The sequence below is a fragment of the Acomys minous genome (assembly GCF_964271855.1).
Source record: "Acomys minous genome assembly, chromosome: 8".
NCBI classification, from domain to species: Eukaryota; Metazoa; Chordata; class Mammalia; order Rodentia; family Muridae; genus Acomys; species Acomys minous.
Window position 1 is genome coordinate 110,522,730 of NC_140489.1, and position 24,938 is coordinate 110,547,667.

Below are 24,938 nucleotides of genomic sequence, written 5' to 3' on the forward strand. Positions count from 1 at the left end.
TGTGCTGGAGGCTGAGTGCACAAAGGTACTTGGGTAATCTGTTGAAAGCTGGAAAAGAAAGCAGCTATTAACAGTTATAAGACAAGAAAGTGTCTGTAGGTTTTACAAATCTCAATTCTTTGAAAGCGTGATTTCACAGTGCACCAACTCAGTGTAAGACTTGAAACGTAGGCCTGCCAGTCATTCTATTAACAGCACAGGTGTGAAGAGTGACGGCAAACAGTGTGACGTGTGAGAAGTCACTGACGCATGGCAGCGTTTGCAGAAGTCAGATCAAAAGTACAAGATACAAGCGATCTACAGTTTCAGAATTAAGGTTGATTTCAAATACGGGAGTTTGCATTCAGTAAATAGAGAGTACATGTTACAAGACTATATATATCTGTACACACATATGTACAAAGGCAAAATCATAAAACTTCAAGAAATTAACCACAGTAAAACTGTACAGCATGCCATCACTAGTTACAAAAGGGAAACTGCCCTCCCCTGACTTAGCTCCACAGAAATTTTATAGCATTTGTCTGAAAAAAGAAATTCAAAAGGAAAATCAGTGTTGAATTATAGATGATTTCAAAACAAGTCCCATTGAGCAACACACATAGACATTTTAAAACATGACCAAAGTAGTATTTGGCTAAGATGTTAGTCATTTTTTTTGTTGCTGTTGTTGTTGTTGTTTTGTTTGTTTGTTTGTTTGTTTGTTTTTGGTTTTTAGAGACAGGGTCTCTCTGTGTTAGCCTTGGCTGTCCTGGACTCGCTTTGTAGACCAGGCTGGCCTCGAACTCACAGCAAGCGATCCGCCTGCCTCTGCCTCCCGAGTGCTGGGATTAAAGGCGTGCGCCACCGCGCCTGGCTGTTAGTCATATTTTTATGTGTTTGTAAGAAAACAAAAATAAACATTAGTATTTAATGTTAAGATTTTTCAGGAAAACTAACAAGAATCCAAAAGACAAAATGATGCTAAAACACAAAGGACAGTGAGCACAGAGAACATGGGAGCAAAGGCTTGCCAGTGAAGTCTGACGGGAGGAGTTCAGAGTGGGAAGTGAATCCTGCATCTGCTAAATTATAACTTAGTAAAAATGATTCTAAGAGAGTTAGGATCCCTGAGTAATAATTAAGGAATCTGCTTCCTTTCCCTTTAAAGTTGGGCTTTTTTGTTTTTGTTTTTGTTTTGTTTGTTTGTTTGTTTGTTTTGGCGGTGGGGGGTTAGTTATATGTAAACATTAAAGGGTAGTTAACTTTGTGCATATAAAAATGTTTTTCATCAGTTGAGCATGTTGACACACACCTTTAGCCCCAGGATTTTAAAGACAGAGGCGGGCAGGTGTCTGAGTTCCAGACCAGTCAGGGCTAGATAGTGAGGCTCTGTCACTAAGCAAAACCAATCTTTTGCAGCAGAGGAAGAGACAGAGTGCATAAGGTCCTCGTTGAAAGAGTTCATGTAAATGTAACGGAGACTGAGGAGGCCAGCACTTGCAAGAGAAGGGAGTCGGGGAGTCAGAGTAGGCACAGGACGAATGAACATTTTTTAAGTTTAAAAGTCAAGACATTAGGAAGCCAGGCTCAGCAGAACCATTTAAAACGGAGTTCTCTAAGAACACGAAGGATGCTTCAGCATCTGCTAATTGCCTGTATTAGTTAAGGAAAAGCTAGTATCATTCGAGAAAAGTTGAAATAGTGTTTGGTCAGCTTAAACCTTTATTTTTATTTTTTAAAATATTCTTGGACACTTCCAAGTTTTAAAATGCCAATTCGCCTATGTTACCATATGGTTACCAGTGTCTAGGTAGCCTGCCATGGTCCACGTGTGTTGCAAAGGCAGTTCTCATGTGGTAAAGCATTTCTCCGGGCTTAAACTGCAGACCGCTTCAAGAAGTGACAGTGTTGAGGACGCTAAAGAGCATCAAGAGCTGAGTGAGTAACTAGCACAAGCTAATAGGTTGAGCTTAAAGGAAGATGTTCAAGACTATGTGGAATGTAGGGCTGGGGCTGGGGCTCTGTTGGAGGAGCACTTGCATGGCTTATAGGAAGTCCTAGGCTGGGTCCCCAGAATCTCATAAAGCCAAGCCTGATGACCCATAGCATAATCCCAGCATCTGGGGGCAAGTAATAGAAAGATCAAAAGTTCAAAGTCAGCCTCAGCTGCATAGCTAATTTGGGGGCAGCCTGAGCTACACAAGAACCTGTCTCAAAGAAACAAGTCAATTATAACACATAAGCAAACGTAATGATTCAGTGTTATTTGCAGGTAGAATTGGGGTTTTTCTTTCTTGTAAGTCTGTGTTTGTGTCTCCCAGGTAAGCAGTCTGATGGGTGTACCCGAGGTTAACCTTCTCTTTCTTAGCTCTTTGAGGGCCCCCATATTGATAGGGGGGCAGGACGTCTCAACACAGGACCTCTCATCATTGACTCATTGACTCATCTTCTCTTCAAAAGGTAGCTCCTAGGAATTACAATAAAGTGATGGCGAGGTGTTCTGAGAGGAGTGCTAACTCCAGTGTGCCCTTGGCATGTGATTTTGTAGGGTCTGTGGTTTTCAGGATCAATTCACAATGGAAAACAGAGTTGGGTAAGAGATAGCTCAGCTATGAGGGTTTAACAGAAGCCACAGTCTGACTCAAGAAAGAAGTTGAGCCCAGGTAAATCAACCCAGGAGGGAAGAAGGGCAGGGCCAGAGTTGCACACCGTCAACACCAGGGATTCCTAGGACAAGAGTCATATTATGACGGAGGTTCATGGATCACGTGACCAGGGTCAGCTCCTCCAGCCCATTGGCCAGCCCGATGTTGGGCAGTTGACCTGCCTGAACCTTTATTTCATTTCCTGTAAGACAAAACAAATAATAACTCAGAGACTTTTATGAGTGTTGTCAGAAGTGTTGTGTGTGTGTGTGTGTGTGTGTGTGTTATTGACGTCTGCTCTTAGGCCAGACTCTGTTTCACTTTCCACTCTGCTTTAAGCTTATCGGCTGTCGATTTGATGGCCGCAGCTGGGAAGAGAGGGCAGGTCTTACACTTGGCTGTTGTCCCTGACTGAAGCAGAGGTGTGGTGAAGTAAGAAGCTTCTAAGTAGTATTCTGTCCAACAGGGACAGGAGGGAGCAGCCGTAAGTTAAGTGTCAGAGAGAGCAAGTCACATGACCTTACCAACAGTGTCATCTCCATGTCCGACACACAGTTCCCACTGCAGTAAATAGCGCACGGGGTTGACTTCTTTCTTTTTCTCCACCTCTTGCTGTGTCTCCTCGCTCCCCAGATGTTGTCTCTTGTTACTCACGGTCCCAAAGCTTTCCTATTGCAAGAGAGGACCCCTTCCACCGTCAACACTCTGTTCCCTCTCTTGGAGGGCTCCTGTGGGCATCTCTGCAGCTCACATCTCTGTCCAAGTTTGTTCTGCTCCTTGTAGCTGCCCTCCCCCCTTTCAAGAAGCCTTCGCCCCCCCTTACTCTGTTCTGCCTCCTTACTTTGTTACTATTATAGATCGTTTTTCTATCATCACCTTTTATTACCATGTAGACCCCGTGAGAGCAACACTTAATCTCTTCTCCTTCCTCTTCCCCATCTCTCTCCTATCTCCAGACTGCTACATCAGTTGGTGCTCAGTAGGTATTTCTGAGTGGATTTTCCAGAAGTGTAAGTGTGGCTCGTGTCCTCTTGAGTGTTTTATTTAGACAAGAAGTAGTTAGTAACAAGGAAAACATTCAGTAGAGTGAAAGGTGAGGCAGCCATGTTGGAAAGCGACCAGAGGAAGAGCCAGGTATGATGACACCGGTCTGTAAGCCCAGCACTTGGGAAGTAGAGGCAGAGGGAGCAGGAGTTTCCGGTCCGCCTCTGCTACATGAGACCTTTGAGAGAGATACAGGGAGTAAGAAAGAAACAGGCGTGGCTTGGGAAAGACAGTTCCATCTGTACTATCCAAAGCTGAGTGAAATGTGAGGTGGGTTGCCTGGAGTCTCAATTTATCACCGACGAGGCAGGTTGATTGGGTCTCCTGCCTCAGGTCTCTTAAATCTATAGTATTAAGGGACCTCTTGCCTCTAATCCTGCTCTGGGATTCTGTTTCTGGGTTTTAGTTTAGCAAAGTCCATTAGCGGCTTGGGAAGTGTATGGTCCAGTAGCCTCACTAAAATCTTCCCAACATCCCAACTGTATTCAAAGGTCACAGTCTACAATAGTGTAGTTTTAGATTGTTTCCATCTTTTCCTTGAGGCCTTGTGCTAGTATATGTTTCCTAAAAGTTTAAACCAAGAAAATGGCCTGAGAACTGACCTAGGCCTGACAAGCGAAGGCTCTGCTGTCCAATCCTAAGCTCGTTGGGTAATGCTCACTGTTACTTTCCCATCTCTGGAACTGAGGTGCTTCCACAGGTCAGCTGATAATACTGAAAGGCAAGTGCAGTGCCTCCAGCGAGCCTCTGCTGAGACACGCCCTGTAGGAAAATTACAGGGGAATTTGCCTCCTTGTCTGTCTTGCTAAGCTGCACATCGTAGACTTACATGTCTTAATCAACTCAGCTCATTGAAGCGGATTTGGAGGCGGGAGTTCTTCACGCTCGTCATAGCCCGTATTGTCCTCAGTCCCTGGAGCAGCCGGGTTTTATTTGCGTCACTGTTCTGTTTTTGTAGAACTTACATCACGATCAAAAGAAGAACCCTTAAGACTCTTAGGTTCACAGTCAGCCCCGACCTGAGTGTGAGCCACATGGAGGTCTTCCCTTTGCCTCCTCCCCTTTGTAGTACCAGGAGTGAGGGAGGGAACCTCAGGCCTGTGTTTTGGTGTCATGGGCAGATCTTGGGAGAGATTCCCATGGTTGGCTACAGTAAGGCTGAAGACTCTCACCAGACTTCTTCCGCTGCCCTGCTCTTTGCGTAGCAGATAGACTTGGGAACGATCTGTTCTTCCCACTGAAGTGCCCCACACTGCCCCACACTGCCCCGGGCATGAGCTAAATTCTTTCTCTCCCATTTAGAAGAGAAGCCAGATTGCTCCAAGGCCCGCTGTGAAGTGCAGTTCTCTCCACGTTGTCCAGAAGATTCCATTCTGATCGAGGGCTATGCTCCTCCCGGGGAGTGTTGTCCTTTACCCAGCCGCTGCGTGTGTGACCCTGCGGGCTGTCTGCGCAAAGTCTGCCAGCCGGGATACCTGAACATTCTAGTGTCAAAAGCTTCAGGGAAGCCGGGAGAGTGCTGTGACCTCTATGAGTGCAAACCAGGTATGCCAGAGCTGGCTGGGCAGCCCCGCCCCTTTGCATCAGAGGGCAGCAAGTCCCTCCTCTGCTCTCCACTCCCATCAAGATGAGCATTCTTGCTTGTGCACGGAGCATTTGCTGCTTTGGATAACGTCTCATTTCTCTAATCAGAGAGCCAGAGGGCTAATTCCCTGGAGCGTGAGTGCCATCAAGGAAGCAGCGGGCCCCTTTCTCTTTCTTCTTTACTTTCTTCAAGTATGTGTGATTGAGCTACTGGGGAGAGTGTGGTACTGTGGTCACCTGCTTCATTCCCCGAGAGACAATCAGAAGCCTCATTTGCAGATGCGTCTGTCACTTGGGAAGTTTTACGTTTAGAAGCACTCATACATAAAACAGAATTACTTTTGGATAAATACATGTATCCAAATGGCAGATGTTTTATAGAAAAAAGCCCAGTTTTCCTCCTTGGCAGCCCCTCTCCATCCGCCTTGGCTTCGAAGCATGTGCTATGTCATTTGACTGTTTACTCACCTTCTTTGCCAGTATTGGAATTCCTGTCATGTCTCAGCCGTTTCTTGCTTTATAGTTTATCTAACAGCCTTGCCATTGTGCCAGCTTCTCTAATGTAGCCTGTGACTAGGTCTAAATTGTAGTGATTTCCTCTTTGCAAGTTTCTAATGATTGATCTTTTTTTTTTTAATGTTTTATTTTCTTATTTTTTTTTTTTTTAAATTTTACTTTTACTGTTAGGTAAATGCTTCAAGCAAAGCAATCCCTTTGTCCATCTCTTGAACTGCTCTGTCAGAAACACTTCCATCACCATCTGAATAACTACACGGTCTCACTCTATTCTCATTTAACTCTGATATTCTATTTGAGACACACCACAGTTGAAGAAAGGAAAACACTAGATGGGCCCTGGGTTTCAGGGAAGCAACGAATCTTTGGACATTTGTCAAGAGTCAGTATTTCATTTGGGGATTCAAAATGCAAGTAGATGTCGCAATAAACAGTGCTTCTCTGTTTGCCCCTTTCAGTTTTCAGCGTGGACTGCAGCACCGTGGAGTGCCCCCCTGTCCAGCAGGCTGTGTGCCCCCTGGACAGCTACGAAACTCAAGTGCGGTTCACAGCGGACGGCTGCTGTACCCTGCCAGCAAGGTTGGTTTGTCACCGGTTCAAATTTCCGTTCTGTCTTATTTACTAACACGATCCCAGGTAGTTTCTCAAGCCTGCAGCCTGGTTTCCCTTGGGAAACACAATCCTTGCCCGTGTCTCTGGAGAAACCACTGGACTGTTACTGCTACCTGCTGTTTACTTGTCTTTGTGTACATCAAAGCCAGGTGTCATCAGGTTAAGCCATTAATCTTGAGGATTAAGGATGTCCCTGAAAGGAACTGGGGTTAGGAAGTAGGCAGGCAAGCCTTCCCTTCTGTATGTAGATGATGAGGCAGAGTGAGGGGGTCTGTGATAGTGAGGTTTGCCATTTGAGCCTTTGCAGCAGCAGATCTTGTGGTTGTTCAAGCCAAGTGCCCAGTGTGGTGAAACACAGCCTGCTTCAGAGATCTCATAAGAAGGGAACTCTGGACGTCTGGAATCCAGCTTCTCCCGAGGTCCGTTTCTTACTGAGGCAAAGAGGTGTCTAAATTCTTGACACTCATTCTGACAAATCAGGCACATTTCCCTGTGGCTTGTGGGAGATAAGCTGTTATCATTTTCATCTTAGTAATGGGGCATCCATTGGGCAGTATAGAACAAGTTTTCTCTAGGACATGAGGGCCCTTAGGCCTGCTGTTGATGGTCTACAGAGTGTCACAATGATGCCAGCCAACAGTACTTGGCTTTCAGGGAAGCTGGTTTTATAGTCCGCTTCCCCTTACCCACGATTACCCATCCCTCTTCTTTGTCCTCACGGCCCTCTCCATCTTTGGTAGCCCGTTACGTCATCTCTGTAGTAAAGTCATTTCGTTCCTTGCCACTCTTACTCTACCTATGGCATCAAGAGCTGAAACCTTTCCTTATTTAGCTCCATCGAGAGCCTTGTCTCTAGTCCGGTCCCCATGCCAGGCATTTGGTGTTTACCATTTTGATTTCCTGCACGAGCAGGGATGGTTATGGACGCGGGCTTATAAAGTAGGAACATCAGTAGCCCCAGAGTTAAAAAGTGAACGTGTGTTCATCAGGGCTCTAGGCTGCGACCAGATCCTTGAGGTCATGATCACAGATGTTTCCGTTCACACTGGGAAGAGGATGTGGCAGGGCAGCTCACCCCGTGTCAGCCAGGAGGCGGGGAGGAGAGATTGTCTCACTTTTATCCCATCTGTTCCTTTGGCCTCCAGCTTATGTGCTCACGCCAACCACATTCAAGGCAAGGCTGCCCCTCCCCCATTTGCTTAGTCTGGAAGTGACCTCCCGGACATGCGCAGAGGTATGCCTCACAGATCTCCTGGAGCATCAGTTCTCAACCTGTGGGTCCTGCATATCAGATACTTATATTATTACAATTCATAACAATAGCAAAATTGCAGTTGTGAAGTAGCCATGAAATAATTTTATGCTTGGGGGTTGCCACAACATGAGGAACAGTATTAAAGGGTCTCCAGCATAAGGAAAGTTGAGGACCACTGGACTAGATACTCCCAACCCCTTTTGGGCGATGAGGTGAACCACTACAGTTAGTTTTCCTCTTTCAGTAATGAGGGTAGATTCCTAGAGTTTGTCCCCATAGTTGCTTTCTTCATCTTGCCTCTAATAAAGTGCATTAGGTCTTTAGCATCCTAGCCCTTCTCTTTGCAGAAACCTAGGATTCTCTGATACATGTCGTGTGAAGTGGACAGCAAGGAGTTCTGTGAAGATGGCATGCTATAGAGGCAGAGCAGCCTCCCTGTGGCATTATAGGGTGCCATGTTTATGCAGAGCTGTGTACAAAGGGGTGAGCCCCTGTGCACACATGGATACAGCCAGTCGCCAGCAGAAGCAGTGAAGCAATGGTAGTAGTAACAGATGTCTCTGCGAGGTCTTCATGGAGAGGAAGATGGAACATTGCATCAGAGGACCTAGTTAATCAAAGCTAAGCCTGTCCATGAGGGAAGGAAAGGGCCAAGTTTGAGCTCACTTTTACACCTCTCCTGTGTGCTCAAGGTACCCCGGTCACTCTGGTTGGCTAACAACTGTAGGAAGACACTAGATCTCAGCTTAAGAGGAAAACCTCCCAACAGTAATGCTCGGCACTGCGTCATGCTGCTTTTTGAGGCAGACTTGAGCTCCTGGCGCTGGTTAGACTCCCCATCTGGATGGTTTACCTGCCAGCTGTGCTTACAAGACGTGTCACATAGGAACAGAGGTTGCTCTCGATGCCTTCTGTTTCATCCCCGGGCTTCTGTGAGTCTAGTAAACAGAATCCTTAGGGTGGTTATTACTGTATTCATGCAGTTTTGACTTGGGCCTTCGCCTAAAGCATGGTCCAAGGTAAACGTACTTTTAATGATGGAACCGAAGAAGCACAGAGAAGGAAGTCATTCAGAGTCCCGCTGTAAATCATTTGCAGAGAGGCTGCGTTCTCACAGCTCTTACTTTCCTGTGTGTTAGATAGGCAGTGACCCATGCTTGTCCCCCTTCGCTGCCACACACTCACCCTTTGTTCCTGCCCAATCAGTGGTCCCCACAAGCATTCTCCTGCTCAGAAACCGCATTTGCAGCTGCTTGTCCCATATAGTGTTTCCCTTCCTCTTTTACCTGGACATCATCTGCCTCTTTGAAGATTCCATTTCCTCCTCTTTAAAGTGTTTTCGATCTTCAGCCCCTACAGATGTCTCCGCTGTGCCACCCTTCCACTCCCTTGTAACTCCTCATTAATCTGTTTATCATAACGCTGTTTATAAGAGCGCTGAAATCATTGGGATTTTTTTCATTGTTTTTAATTTTGCCACCACTGTTCTTTGTGATTCTCAAAATGTGGGTACTTATGATCTCTATAGATGTACTATGGCCAGTGCTTATTTATAAATAATGTATGATTGAATGAGAGAACAAGTGAGTGAGTGAGTGAACGAACGAACAAGCCTGTGCTTAGTCAAGGTAATTCACATGTTAAGGGAGAAAAGAAAGAACACCTTTGATTCTTTATCCCCTTCCCATTAGTTATAACGCTGCCTAGTACTTGCTCTGAGACCCTTCTTTATGCTCTGCTCCTCCTCAGTCTACAGACACATGCTCCCTCCAAGCCCCGCACTCCCCCACCACAGCATGAGTCACCTTTCTCTCTCCATCCTACCTTTTCCGACATCACTCATCCTGCAGGATTCCAATTAGACTTCACTTTATTCCCAGGGTCTTCATCTTTTCAACTGATCCCTCTCTCGCCCCTGGGAACTCTGGGAGACATCCTTTGCCATGCCTTCCATTAGTCATACACTTCCTGGCTCGACTGTTTAATTGTTGCATGCATAAAGGCTGGTCTCAGGAGCTGAGGCTATTTCCAGAAGTCAGCATTTATGTCATCTTTTTCCTCTGTGTGTGCACTAACATTGGTAAATGTAGGATATATATATGACCAGGCTGTGACTTAACCTGTTCAGGTCAGCTTAGCATACAAAGTGGGGGGGTCTCTCTTTTAAATACGTTTATAGGTCATACTTTGATAAGAGAATGAAAGCGCAAACAAACATACAAAAATAGAAAGAAAAAGAAAATTGCCTGATGTATACTATTAGCATTTTAAGGGAAATGTATACCTTTGTTCTTATGAAGGAACCATGTTGTGGGTACAGTGGAAACCATGGTAGAATATGCAAAATCATATCGTGACTCTTGGGCTTGCTCTCCTGGCTGTGAAGACTATTGCTAAGAACTCAGAGCCGAGCTAATTGTTAGAGAATTTAGGAGGGAGAGCCCTTTAGGATAGAGAAGGATAAATATAGCTGAAAATCTAGCTGTAAAAATTTACTTTGCACTGACAGTAACCACTTTTTAAAATGAATTTACTATACTTTCATACTTTCAGAAAGGGGGTTGGGACCCCTCCATGTTGGCAGATAAATTCCCATTCCTAGTGAGACTGTTTGGCCCACCCAGGCTCCTAAGCCTCTTTCTGTGTGAGCTCTTTCTCAGCGGAGGAGTCTCCTCTTAAGCACCTGTTAGCTGTTCATTCATCCAGCACCAAGTGAGCTCTTACACGGGCAAGGCTCTGCCTTCTAGATAGACGTTCATACCATGCCCGAATAGCACTCTTGGCATGTGCCACTGACGAGTTCTGATTTTCCATCCACCCCTGGCCTCTATAGAAGTAGGCTACTCTTTCTCTTCTTGTGGGATCCCTGCCTTTTCTTTATGGCCCTAAAATCTATTTGGGGCTCTTCTGTTTCTATTTACCTGAAGTAGATCCTGAGGGTGATAGACTTCTGTCACTCTTACAAGGGAAAGAATTAACCATTGACCATTCTCAGTACTTTGCAACCTGGTGCCGAGTTGCAGGCATACTGAATGCTCTTCAGTCCTTTTCTGTCGGCACCAGTATGTGGTGCCAGCCAAGGTAGCTCGCAGTACTTTTCAGGAGAAGATAGGGAAAGATTAGAATTAGCAACTCAGAGCCTCAGCTGGGGTGTCTGAACACCACTGCACAGTAACAGAAGAAATGTTATGCCCTATAGAGTTATGACCCCTTTGTGTGTATGGTGTCTGTGAGTGTGCGTGGTACGTGTGCATGCACAGATGCTGCCATGTGTAGGGGGTTTGCAACAAAGCACCCAATGTGTGTGTGCATCGATACAAGTGCTGTCTTTGTAGAGGTGGAAAACTCTGTCCTTAAACAGCATAGGATAGCGGTAACGTACATCGTTTAACTCCAGCACATACCTTGCTAATTACAAACCCTTGCTCGTTTAACCATCACTCTGACACCATGAGGAATTTACAGCTGTGAAGACGGAAGGCTGGAGAATGAATGATTTGTGTAAAATCACAGCTGTTCCTTGGCACTGCCCAGTTCCCAGTTCTACTGTGTAGCATTTGCTGTGCTTCCTTGTTGGTTTTTAAAACAGAATAATAGCTCAGCTCAGCAAGATGAGCTGATGTCCTACTGACATCTTTTTGTCGGCAAAGTACAAATTAGTGAGGTATATGTGTATGCGTTTCAATTGTGTATTGGGGTGTAAGAAGCCTTCCCCAAGAGCCGTACGAAGGTAAGGAGGCTTCCTTCTGTGCTGTGCCATTCCCTGTTGTCTTTTGGGGTGGGTGCCATTTGTGTCTCAGAACTCTGCTGGGATGGCTTGGATGACAAGTTTATGTATGATCTCCCATGGCGAACTGCTTCCCCTGTACTAGGAAGAGGAAGTGTTAATAGTAAGTGTCTCTAGAAACCCACCCAGAGGTGGACACCCCTGCTCCTGCCTCATTGTGTTTGTGGGAGCAAGTCACAGGATAAGCCCCTGTCCAAAGCGCAGCAGAGTAGATGCTACCTTTTGATGGAAGACGCTTCAAATTTTTTCAGAACATTGTTTAGTCTACCACAGTATGCATTTAACAAAAATAGGTGCCCTTTAGGCCTGACATTCTGGTTGAAGAAAGTTGCTGAAACCCTACAGATGAGTGACCCTGTTCCAAAAACATGGTGTTCTTCTGGCCCTAGGAATCTGGGTCTTCTGGAATTCAGGCAGCTCCCTAGGTGCTCAGTGTGTTTCCTTCCCACCCGAAACAAGCATCATCTAGGTGACTATAATTCAGACCTCCTCTCCTTAAGAAATACTGTGGTTTTCTGTGCTCATACAGCAGCCTTGTCATTGGCGGGGCTGTGAAGGGGCTGCCAGAATATCTTAATCATAAGACTAGGTCAATATTGAAAACAAGAAAGCAATCTTTAAAGGATGTGACATAGAAATTCTATCACTGTTAATCTTGTCTGGGTGAAATAGATCTACCATACCTGTTGTATCTGGAGGGTGGAGACAGCTGAGATACAAAGTGGCGAGCCCAGCTGTGAATTCTTCTGCCGCCAAGGCTAAACTTAGCCAGTCTGGGCTGTCTGTTATGATAGCTGCCTGGTCACTTTTTGTTGTTTGTTTGTTGTTTGTTTAATTGTTTTCCCTACTCTAAAGGCACTTTGCTATCTTCAGTGTGTGCCTCGTTTTGCAGAGTTTTCATTTTGCGTCTTATTATTTTTCACCAGTTTTTAAGATACAAGCTTACAGGGCAGACATTAAATTGTTAAAATTTGGGGCAGCGATGCCACTATATCTTCTTAGTGGACGTCAATTGAATCATTTAGAATGTTCCAAGCCTTTCGATATTTCTGTATGGTTTACTGAGAAGATGAATGCATTTAATAATCATGTGATAGTCATTCATTCTAAATTTAATGAGAGTTGTCTTAAACTCTTTGTCCTGAAACATTATGTTATCAATTTCTGCCTATAAATATGTTTTTCTTAAAAGTTATTGAGAAAAAAATACAAGCCAGTTATTTTGAGTTCGAAATAAATTAAGTCATTGTTTATGATATCCAGAAGCTTAAAATAGACTTTATTCTGGGTTGTGTATGCTGTGAGAGCCAGGTTCCCAAGCTCCCTTTTGGCTCCTGCCTCTCTCTTGACCAAAGGGCCTGACTCTCTTCCAGAACCAAGATCCAGAGCATTTATACCTCTTACTTTTTGAGACACTATATCAAAAGTCTTTTTTTTTTAACTCAAAATTTTTAAGTCCAAACTTTTTCAAGCTCTAAGGTAATTAAAAATTTTTTAGATTATCTTGGTGAGAATGTTAATATATGGCTCCTGTTTTCACATACACACACAAAAGAATTCTTAGAATATATTTAGTACATGAGAGCTCAAGCTCAGTTCAGTGGACAAGGCTGAATTTGCAGCTCAACCCAGCTGGGGAGTTGCAACCCATGCTTCATTTTCACAGAAGTGTGTGGGACACAACCTTCGTTCCTAGAGCATCATCAGAGCCTGACTGGGTGAGCATGAACCTCCAGGGTGTACTGTCCCTTGTGGACCAAGTCACTGTCAGTCCCCGTACCATCCCTAGTGCAGCCACTCAGGAGACCCGACCTTTCCTTTGTGACCGCTGTCTGTGAGCTGTGCACAGCACATCTGGTAGCTGAAGTGTATTCACTTTATCCCATGAACTGGGTACCGGAATCAAGACCCACCTCTGCGTGGTTGGACAAGCTTTTCACCTTATCTTGCTCTTTCTTCACTGGGCCTCTCAAAAGGGGAAGGCAGGAAAGGATTGCAAGATCTTAAAAGTAGCTTCCACCACTGGGTCCTTTGACTCCCCAAATCTTCTCAGTTGGACAGAAACCAAGAGGTTAGTGTTAGTAACTTCTTAGGGGAAAAACAGGAGCAGGAAAACCTAGAAATTCCAGGGTTCCGGACGCTAATGGAGCAATAGATGGGTCACATCGTGATAAGACTGTCCAAGGGAAGCCATAGAAAAAAGATGGCTACTGCTTTAGCCTTTCATTTTCTTAGAAGAGACATAGTGAAACAAACAGACTGCTGGAGGTCTATTCAAGCCTTGGTAATCAGGACTGGTTTAATTACGAAAAGTGTGTGGTGAGGAGGCAAAATAGGTGACCGTGTGCTTGGTAGATGGCTGTGTGGTTGGAAGATGGCTGGATGATTATTGCTAGCTGCATTTTCTTTTTACATCTATGAATAGATAATTCCTAAGGAGAAGGGGTAGAGAACAATCAGCCAAAGGCTGAATCTACAAATAAGGATTTACTCTATTAAATTGCTGCTAGACGATGGAATGTGGGTGTCTCTGTCTGTCAGCTGCCTTGGTATGTGTGCTGTGGGAAGGACTCAGACGTGGGGGGTGGGCCCCCCCTGAGTAGCCCCTCCAAGTTTTAAACATTCCCCTCTGTGGACCACATCAGCCCATGCATGGCTGTGCATGGGTGCTTACTGCCCCCTGGACCCAGGTGCCCATGTTTCCCTTTTGTGAAGATTCATTTTCCCCCCTGAGTTTCCAACTGTTTGTCTCTCTTGTCTGTTTCCCTTCATTTAGTTCTGAATTCGTAATGCCTCTTCATTTCACACCTAGTTGCACATACACACAGTGTTAGATGTTGAGAGAGTATTGTGTTCTGTTACCAATTTTGTAATTGATCTTATCCCTTAAGATTAAAAGTTTTGGATAAAGGGCTCTTCCCCGCCCCCCCCCCTTATGTTTGAGCCTCGTTTTAACTTTTCTAAAACACTGACTCGGGTACCCAAGACAGTCTCCCAATCAGACCCTGCCCTGTCAGAACAGCTCTAAACTTCAGGAAGGGAAATCAATGAAAGGAAAGATGATAATCTATGTGCCCAGCCATCGCCAGAGCAACAGTCATGAAAAGCCTTTCCTTAAGACCACATCTAGCTGTTTGCCCCCAGCTGCTCCAGGCAGAAATCTAGTTGTCCCCTCCCACTCCACGATCCCAGTTTCTCTGCACTTGTGAGAAAATCTGCTTTGCTAGTGCTCCGTTGTGGGGTGATGATACACTTCCAGCAGATTGCTAGCACTCGGTGCCTGGGAGTCCATAAAGACCCTTGGGGGGGGCAGGAAGGAGTCTCCTGGAGTTCCAGAATCCACAGCCTGCTGCGGACTCATCCCAGATGAGGCCAGCGGAATGGAATCTTTGGCATGGCACTTCTTCCCTTCAGAAGCATGCAAGTTAATAAAAATTAATCTGACCCCATAGCTGCAGTGAGTGAAAACAAGGTGTACCAGTGCAGAAAATACTCAGAGCTGTTCCAACAGTTCAACAAAGACTCGTTGAGGGAGCACGAAAACGGCTGGGCTTGCTGTGGGGTGTGGCACTGACTAAAGTGAAAGGCTTCAGCAGGTTCAGGTATCACCAGTGACGGGGGCAAGGAATCTCAAGACCTCTAGAGAGAGGGTCATCTGCTAGAGGCAGACACCATCAGTAACCCTCCTTTAAGAGAGACACCCAATTAGAGACGTGCTTTCCACCACATAATAAAAACTAGATTACAGCAAACTAAAACCTGTCCAGGCACGTGCTACTTTTACATGGAGACCAAGAAACTGGCCAACTCAAAAAGACACACACCTGAAAAAGATGAGGAGTACTCGGGGTTAGTCCGCCCGTCTGCCTCAGTTTCCAGTTTTGAGTAACACGCTCCACTTCTTAGTGGAAACAAAGTAGATTTGCTTATTCCTCTGCTCAGTTGCCTCTGAGAAAGCGTTGCAGCCACTTAACAATCTGCCTGCTGATCCCGGGGGTAGGCAGCTGAGTGCTCCAGAGCTGCTCTGCTGGGCTTTTAGCTCAAGACTAACCAGTTCAGTCCGGTCATGGAGGTGTTTAGCAAAGCATTAGGGTGGGGGCAATGGATCAGGGGCCGTCAGCAGAGCATACACACTCTGCATATCTACCTATCTATCTATATCTATCTATCTATCTGTCTATATCTATCTATCTATCTATATGTATGTATGTGTGTGTATGTGTGTGTGTGTGTGTGTATATATATATATATATATATATATATATATAGAGAGAGAGAGAGAGAGAGAGAGAGAGAGAGAGAGAGCGCAAGCTGGCCTTACTGTGGGGAGTTAGGGGCCCCCCTTGTTTATGCTTGGAACTCAGAGATCACTTCTTTCACCTCTGTGAGACAGTCTTGGGTACCCCAGCTCATCGAGTCATATTTGCTGGAGACCTTATGACTGTGAATGTTGTGTTGGGTTATTAAGTTGCTTTTCTCATGCCAACTCAAGCTAAGCAGGAGAAATTGTCCCTGAATGTGCAGTTCCAAGAAGCCCTGATCAAATCAAGTGCCTTGTAATGAATTATCGTGTCCATCTGTTCTGTGTTCCCATCTCAACAAAGATGGAGCTATCTATTTATCTTTTTTTTTTTAAGATCAATCTGTTAATAGACAGTTTTTTAAAACTCCAGTTCTTCCTTGAGGCATGGAGTGTTGTTCCCTTTAATTTAAGTAATTTTTCCAGCTGCTTTTTGAGGGTAAATTATACAATATGTAAAATGTGCATTAACATGTGCATTTAAAACATTCTTGACTCTTGACATGCTATGGCAGTAGCCTTCTCTTTGTTTTTAGACACATGCAAAAAAAATGGTTGCAAGAATATTTGGAGCCCTTCTTTCTCAACTTAGAAAAGAACATTTATTCTGTTGCCCTCTGTCATAGTAATTTTTGGCCCAAAAGGAGCAAATCAACTCATGACTAAAGAGCCAGAGTCTATATTAAACTCTGATGTTTTCTGAAACAAAATAATTGCAAGAATTCCATGTTATTATTGGACCCATCCCCAGATTGAAGAAAATATGCTTTCCTAGAAGTTAAAGCTCTTCCCCATTAGTAACGAACTATCTCTCGGGGAGAGGGCTTGGTCTGTCAGTCATACCCTCAGGTGGGTGTGCCTTCACCTCGAACCAGGCCTGTGTGCTCCTCCGCGGGCTGGGGCCAGCACCTGGTCTTTATTCTGCGTTTGTGTTAGTCCTGCAAACAAGCAAGGCCATGTCACCCACTGGCTGCTGTTTGCTCTGAATAGCCCAGGCATCAGAGCCAAGGGAAAGCTGAAAGCAAGTGAATCCTTTTAAGCCTTTGGTTAAGCTTGAGTGCGGAATCCACAGCTTTGGATTATATCAAACTCGAGGACTTTCCCGTCCGTCCTCATTCTTGCCATCGTCATCATCAACATCCAGAAAACGGAGTAATGCTGTAGACAGTTCTGCAGAAAGGACGCTTTGTGAAAAACGAAAAGAAAGCTGGAATTTCCTAGAACATACTGTACCCACTTTGCACAGAGATGGCGGTTGCACACCACCCACTGCACTTGACAGTGTGTAGAGGTCCAAGGCTGTGTTTGACACTGAGCAGCTTTCACTGGAACCCCGGGGGTGGAGACAACTGGCTTCCCTCGGCCTTTCTAAGTTAGTCTGTTGTGAATGGATCATGTCAACAAAAGCCTTGTAAGTTATCCTTCCTGGCCTTGTGTGGATTTGGGAGGAGTATTATGATTAGACTAAGTCATTAGTTATATTTGTTCCTTCTTGCTTTTGGCAAACCTGTTTGGGAGTCTTCATGGATGCCTGAAGTTTCACATGAGACTAAACTATATGCATAATTTATTTTTCCTATGCATACAGGCCCATAATAAAGGTGCAAGAAGATACTCGTAGCAAATAAAATGCAGCCACTATAGTAACATTACTGTAATAAAAATTACTCATGCTGGCCATGGTGGCTTAGGCCTATAATCCCAGCATTTAGAAAGCGAGGCGAGAGAATTACCATGAATTTGAGGCCAGTTTGGATTTGTAGAGTATGAGCCCGTCTCAACCTCTCTGACCCATATACATGCACAATGTTATTTATATCTTAGGACTGTTTATTTCTAGAGCTTTGCTTTTGAAAGGGAGCAACTGAAAGCATAAATGGAGCAGGCTAGATCAGTCTAACCTATGCCTCCTTTGAGGGCCAGGACCTGTCTTGGGTATGTTTCTCTCTTATCACTGTCTAGCACAGATAAATAATAAGTTTAACTACATCCTGTGGATAATCTGTGGCAAATTCCAGCATCCAAGCCCTAAGTTCTGACTTGTTCAAGAAACAAATATCTGGAATGTTCACCGTGCACCTAGAAGGAATAACAGGTACACGCGTCAAGGAGCCTTTAGTTTAAGGGAAGGCAAATGCGAATGAATAAACCATCGTAGCTTTAGGTATTACGGGTTTTTAGAAGTTGAAATGTGCCAAATAACAAAAAGCTTATGGAGCGAAGAGATTCAAATTCCTATTTGGGAAACTGTTGTATTTGACTTCCGAGCTGAGTCTTTAGGAATGAGTCAGAGTTCATCAGATGGAGAAAGACGAAAGGGCGTTCTAGGCTATTAGAGTCTTTGATTTTTTTTTCCCCTCAGTTTTAAAATGTGTCTTGCGGCTGAAAATATTTGTATTAATCTCATCTATCTTTATGACTCAAAAGAAATGGAATGGAACACACACACCCCCGTCCCGATAACCACCCCATCGCAATACCGCATCGCTTGTTTAAGATTTCCATTGTTTTCTTCTTACTTATAAGGAAAGATGCTTTCTTGGGTCCCGTGTTACCCAGCCTTAGCCTGCCTCTCCACCATTTCAACCACCAATCCCTTGATATTATCTCCTTGTCCTCTTCTGGACATGTGTTGGGCCTGTGGTGGCCTCAGTCAGTTGTTCCAATCTCGACACAGTAGCTAATTTATTGCCTTTGTAAACTGAGTTCTGTGCCCACTCTCAACACTTAGTGAATGCTAGTCAGTCCATGGCTTCTCGAAACTTCCTTCCTGCTGCCCCGCATCACCAGCCATTTGTCACCATGCCTCCAGCACATCACCAAAGGGGCGGATACTTAAGGATCAATGGAGGTCTGCTTCCCACGAGGGGTCACAGATAGAATAGGCTTCCACAAAGACTGCTCTCCCCAGGAGCTTTTGGCACAAAAGGAGTCACTAGGTGGAGTCCCAGTTAGCAGCTGGCTCCTTGGGACTCACTGCAACCCTCCCCTACACCCAACACATTTCATTTCTTGGCCATATTTATAATAATTGCCAGCATCTTGAAGCCGGCATGTTTTGCATAAAAGACAGGCTTTTTATGTTTGACTTTGCACAGGATGAGCATGGTGCCTCTTGGGACAAGCCTTCGTGCGCTGACTGCATGTCTGCTCTGTTCCTAGGACTTCACCGGCTGCCAGGCCTGCTAACCCTAGTTGCTATACTGAGGGTTACAGTTGAGAGACCAGATGCAGGAAGTGGGGAAAGCATCAGGAATTGTAAAGACATTTATAGGCTCCATCTCGGGTGGGTCCCTTGGAAACACCACAGGCAGGAAGGGCTCATATTTAAAGAGAGCATGTCAGGGTAAGGCCCAGACCTGGGAGAAACTGGCAAGATCTTGGAGTAGACACCAACCCTGGGAAGATGGTCAGTTGTCATCCAATGTCTGTGACGTCAAAGACTTAGCTATGTCGGGGGGGGGGGGGGGGAAGGTATTTAAGTGGCACATGGATGGAAGCAAGGACCCTGGATCTTGAGGGGCCATGTGAGGCCACTGCTTCGCCTACACATGCGGAAGCCTCCTAAATCACATAAAAGGGAGGGCAGGTGTGTTTCTCACGAATGGGTTGATGTGGTCCCCACAGCAGTCTTATGAAAACTTTAACCACCTCTATGTTCCACGTGGCTCAGGTGAGACTTAGATACTATAACTTGTCTGAGCTCCCAAGGACACATTGTTCCTAAGTAGCCGGAACTCAGATACCACACTACCTTATGTCAGTATCCATTCTCAAAGCCTCTGTGTCTTGGGGTAGGAATCAGAGCTACAGAGAGGAAATGTTCGTGGGGGGGGGGGGGGGAGAACTGAGGCATGGGAGCAACCAGTGGTGTCTTTAGAGGCTGGTGACTTCCCAAGTGAGTGTGGAGGTTCCCAGTCTTGCTGTTCATAGAAGGATGTCTTTAAGGGAGAGCCTGGTAGGTGTTAAGAATTTGAGTGATGTGTTTGTTGATGTCCAGATTGGCTCTTGGGGTTCCGTTGGGAGGAAGGTTGGTATAAAGATCAGTTCTTTGGAAGATGAGAGACTGTACGGTTGGCCACTTAATGCTGATGACAAGGGTGAGAGGCCGGGAGTTCACTGTCCACGGGGATCCAATTGGATGTCTAAAGTCATCTGCTTCAGTGCCAGCCCAGGCATGGATGACGCTGGATGCCCAAAGCAGTATGTGCAGCCCCAGCGGCGGAAGTTGAGCTTGAGTTTTCAAGCAGGAGACTCGGTCAGACGTCACCATTCGCTGCTTGTTCTTACATCCCAGGGCAGGTGTTCAACAGCCTATACCCTGTTATGCTATCCATCATATCCAGGGCCTCCTTGAACGGAAACTTCTGGATCATCTCCAGCATCCGACCAGCCTCACGCCTGGTGCATGTATACTCCAACTGACTCCATTTGTAAACAAGCTGATTCCATGTCTGGAGCATCCATTTATAAAGCAGTTAGTGATTCCAGGCTTTGAAATGAGAATAAGTTGCACCTTTGTATTAAACCTTATTCTCAGGGCCGGAGAGATGGCTCAGTGGTTAAGAGCACTTACTGTTTGTTCTTGCAGAGGATCTAGGTTCAGTTCCCAGCACCCACATGGCACTTCACAACCATCTGTAACAGCATTTCCAGGGGACGTAAGGCCTCTGCTGACATTTGAGAGCTCCTGTTTGCATGTGGTGGGTGCCCAGATATCCACTCAGGCACACATACAATAAAATAGTGTTTTTAATGTTTATTCTCCTGTCCATCTCTCCTTTCACGCTGTGGTGTGCCAGTTTCTTTTCTTTCTTCCTTATCTTAACTGGTCCTCTGTGTATTTCTCCCTGCCATCCTGCCAGCCCATGAAAGGCTACCCCAGTGACTTCTCTCAGACCTAAGAAAGTGGACACAGAGGACACTCAGTGTCAGACAACTGATCTGGACAAGGTGGTTAGGAATGCCTGTGGGGTCCCAGCCCTTAACACTTTCAAGAAGGACCAAGGAATGTTTTCAGATGTTGCTGGGCCTCTGGTCTGGCTGCTGCCAAGATCGGAGCCTCTTCAAGCCTGCCCCTGCATTTCGTTAGCAAGTCACATCAGCATAGTAATTGCTAGAAGGCATCATTGCTTTATCCTCACCCTACTGACGTACTGTGGGGTACAGTTCTGGGAGAACTGGGTCTACCTAAAGCTTGTATTTTCCTACAGTGTATACCACTTTCCCTTCCGCTTTGCACCTTCTGCTTCCTAGACTCCTGGCGTCTTTGAAAAGGAAGCAGTAATTATCTCTTGAGAAACCCAGGAAGAGAGAAACCATGATGACTGTCCTAGTTACGTAATTGTGGCGGGTTTATATCTTCCTTGCATGAGAGCGCATCCCTCATTTCTTCCTCCCAGAAGAACAAAAAAAGCATAAATGGCCACAGAAAACTAAGTGGCATTTCTCCTGTCTCTGAGGTCAAAATCGTCAGGAATGTGCAGTTACCTGTTAGTTGGGAGCAGCTCCCTGTGTGGGGGTTGCGGGGGAGGAAGAAGGACCACTGATGGGCAGCAGTGGGTGACCCTCTGGCTGGCTGTGACTGCTGATGAAGATTTGAGGAGCTCATAAAGGGATTAGCTGGAAGAGGGTGAAGTAGGGTCAGTCATCCTCCAGGGACTGGTAAATCTCCTAGGGAAAGACAGGAGGGAAATTCAAGCCTGAGGAACTCCCATAAGGAGCTATACTGTTTTCCAGAGTGGTAGTTGGACCTCCTTTGAGATGTCTTATGTAGTCTTGTTTTAAATGTACATATTCCTGTAAGCGGTAAGAAGGTGAAGCAGTAGAATGAGGGCTGAGCATCAACTTTCATTAATGAGGAAGCTCCTTTTTATGTGGCGTCATTTCCATTCTTGACAAGCTATTTCGTTAATAGCCTCTGCAGCCTTAGTGCTGCAAGTACTTAGCCTTAGTACATGTAATTAAATGCTTCATTTCTGCTCGGTCCCTGACCAAGGGAAACCTCCCTGCCTTTGGCTGCGGAAGGGACCCATTTGAAGGCTGGATCACTCTTTTCAGATGTAGAATAAAGCCAACACTGGATGGCTTCACAATTTGCACTTGGTTTTCCTGTAAGATGAGGACAGAGATAAGTGTCTGTGTCAGGAAAGATGGGGTGCCAATGGTGGGCAGCTTCCAAAGTCTTCCTCTGGGCAGATGTTCTGGTGGAGGGATGTTAGAGTAACTAGAATAACGTTTGTGGTCTGGGTGCCAGCGCCCACCATGGGGCACATGCGGAAGAGGCACTCCTGTGCTTTGTAAAGAGGGCTGTGGGAGTGGCAGAGGACAAACCTCCCTCCCCGCCCCTGCAATGCTAGTGTCCCCCTTATTTAGCATCCTTTAAACTTTCTCTCTTCTTTCTGGTAAGCAGATAAACAGGCATTGATTCTTCAGCATAGTTTTTCAAAAACAGATCTTAGACCTGCCCCGAAGGTACCAGGGCCCCAGCATTTAGCATGCTGTTTCTTCTCCTGAAAAATAGAAAGAATATATAAATGTGCAACTGCTACATCCCCAGGAAAAATTATGGGGAAAGTAAAGTCGAGGAACATATGAAGCAGGCTCCAAAGGTTGGGGATTAAAGAGATCAAGAAGGAAGAGAAGCAAGCAGGTGAAGAGGTGGCATGCTCTGGGAACTGGGTACCAGCCAAGGATATCCAGTAAAAAAAAAAAAAAAAGAGCCCGGATCCTGTGGCAGCATCCATGGGGACAGTAGTGGTGGCCATAGAGTCTTGGGATGTCAGAGTTAGTGAAATGCTTCTCTTGAGCATATATTTTGGAAAATACGTCTGGGAAAACCTGCACCTCTGAGTTCCCTGTTTCCAGTGTATAAAACAATCCAAGACCAGCAAGATGGCCCAGAGGAGAAAAGTCACTGCCGCTGACCTAGTGGCATGCATTCAAGCCCCAGAACCCCCATGAAGGGGGGAACTAACTCCCAAAAGTTGTTCTCCAATTCTCACACACACACACACACACACACACACACACACACACACACACACACACCACACACAAATAAGTAAATAAATAAATGTAAAAATATTTTTTAAAAACAATGCATGCCCCAAGCTCTAACTTAATAGCTATGAATAAGGAAACTGTTGGTTCCAGATACTTGTTGGATGTGTTTGTTGCTCATTTTCTTTTTCTTTAAGACAGTCCCTCCATTGCTAAAGGAACTGACAAGAGAGTCAATATGATTTTGATTTACTGGAATAAGCAGGTACTCTCCAAGAGTCAGGTATCCTGTGTGTGGATGTGTGGATTGTTAAAAGTCAGAGGGTGGAAAAACAACCCCGAAGAATTCATTTGGATGTGTGGTCCTAAGAGCTCCAGGTTCTTTGGCAAGGGCGAAAGTCAAGGCAGGGATAGGCAGGCATCCCATAGGCTGGCATTGGCAGTTGCCTTCAGTGAGTGGTGGCTTGCCGTTGGTGCTACAGTGAGCATGTGCAGAGTGTGGAAGCTGCAAGAAACATAGAGGCCAAGCTTACAAGCCCACAGTCAGCACTTTGGGAGCTTCTGTGCTGTCTGGGACTATGTATATAGCAACCCCAGAAGCAGGAGGACATACACTGCTGCTAGTCCACCAGGCTGCAGCCTGAGCCTAAGGAAGGGAGCCCTCTAGGGGCTCCTGCGATTTCTAAGTGCTGTTCGCCATCACCTAGTCCAGGAAAAGGAGGGCAGACCCTCTTAACCAAGTCCCACCTGGCTGCAGCTCTGATTACATCATGCAGAAATTTATTTACATGGCATTTGATTGATAATTATCTCAATATTGAGGATACCATTAGAGCCCCCTCCCCCCACCTCCACAGCCCAGCCATGTTGCCAATACAGAATTTTGAAATTCAAAAGAAAAAAATCATTAATTCTCTCGTTTTATGATTTCATTTATATGAACTGCACAAAATAGGTTAGCACACAGAGGCGTATCTTGCATTTGTACTTTGCCAGGGATGGAGACAGGAAACGCAGGGGGTGGGGGCAGGCTGCTGTGGGGTGCAGAGTTTCTGCTTGGAGTGAAGAAATAGGTGCCAGTAGTGACTACGCAGCCTTGCCTATAGAAAAACCAGAGTGCAGGATTCTATACTTTGGAAGGGTAGATGCTGTCTGTGTGCATGACTTTCATCTCATAGGGCAGAGGCTTACCTTGAGGTATCCTCACATTGTTCTGTCAAGAAGGGATTTGTTGAGATGGCCATCAAGGGTCTCTGCCTTTCCCCCGCCCCTCCCTTGCTGTGGTATCTGATTTGTTACTCTGGCTAATAATCACCCGTCCTATCTTCATCTCTAATTCTGTCCCACTTTGTACACCAACCTAATGGGCACAAAATGAGCATGTGGCCCAAAGCAGAGGGTGAGAGGGGTTCCAGACAAGTGTGTCCGGGTGGTAAGGTGAGCCGATGCCTGAAAAGCAGCTGGACCCATGTGCTGGACAGAGAACACGCAAGGCGTAGAAGGGGCAGGCAGCAGGACCAGCAAATCAAGAGTTTGCCTGGAGCAGAGAGTGAGCACATCATGAGGACGATGCAGGGAGAGAACGGGAAAGGAGAAGGGATGTGGGTTTCAGGGCGATGAGATACTGATTAATGAAACGAGGAGGTGACTAGCTGTGGAAGTGAGCGCAGGAACCGGGCTGCAGGCTGGGCGTGGCATAGCATGGCCGGAGCGAGGGGAAACAGCGTGGCGGAGAGCTGGGGAGGGTAAGTGATGACAACAACCTCTGTGAGCATCTGTCTCCTGTTAGTTTCCTAATCCATCTGTTTTCTCTTTTTGCCTCGCTTGCTCTTACCCAGGATTGGGGTAAGAGGGAGGAGAAGATCAGCCGGGAAAGAATTAAAAAAAAAAATTAAGGGAAAGGAGGTAGTGAGGACAAAGTACAGCCTGTGTGCTTCGCCTATTCTGTACCTCAGCATTTCCTCCAAGTGACTCAGAAAGAACCCTGGCTTCTTCCAGTGGAAAGCACAGAGAGTAGGGTACATCTGTGCAGTGTGGGTAATCTAGGGGCGTCTGATTTAGTTGCTACCTGATGGAAGGAATGAAAGAAGACCTGGGAGCAGATGGGTTCAATGGCATGAAATTGCTATTGGGCCATTTTCAATCTGAGAAAAGAAAATGAAAGGCAGTTTTGCAAGATCTAAGCCTCACAGGTGTGCAAGACGTGTCAGG

At 45.7% G+C, this 24,938-nt stretch overlaps 1 protein-coding gene across 3 annotated transcripts in view; it reads left to right on the top strand.

The window, feature by feature from the left end:
- Positions 1 to 24,938, top strand: part of CRIM1 (cysteine rich transmembrane BMP regulator 1) — a 178,200-nt gene that overhangs the window by 76,373 nt on the left and 76,889 nt on the right. For 2 of the 3 annotated variants that reach the window (XM_084793082.1, XM_084793081.1), the window contains exons 3-4: positions 4,974 to 5,216; positions 6,230 to 6,350. In XM_084793082.1, the coding sequence (XP_084649208.1) occupies positions 4,974 to 5,216; positions 6,230 to 6,350 (364 nt within the window). The remainder of the gene's footprint in view (positions 1 to 4,973; positions 5,217 to 6,229; positions 6,351 to 24,938) is intronic. The other variant, XM_084793083.1, reaches the window with a different exon arrangement.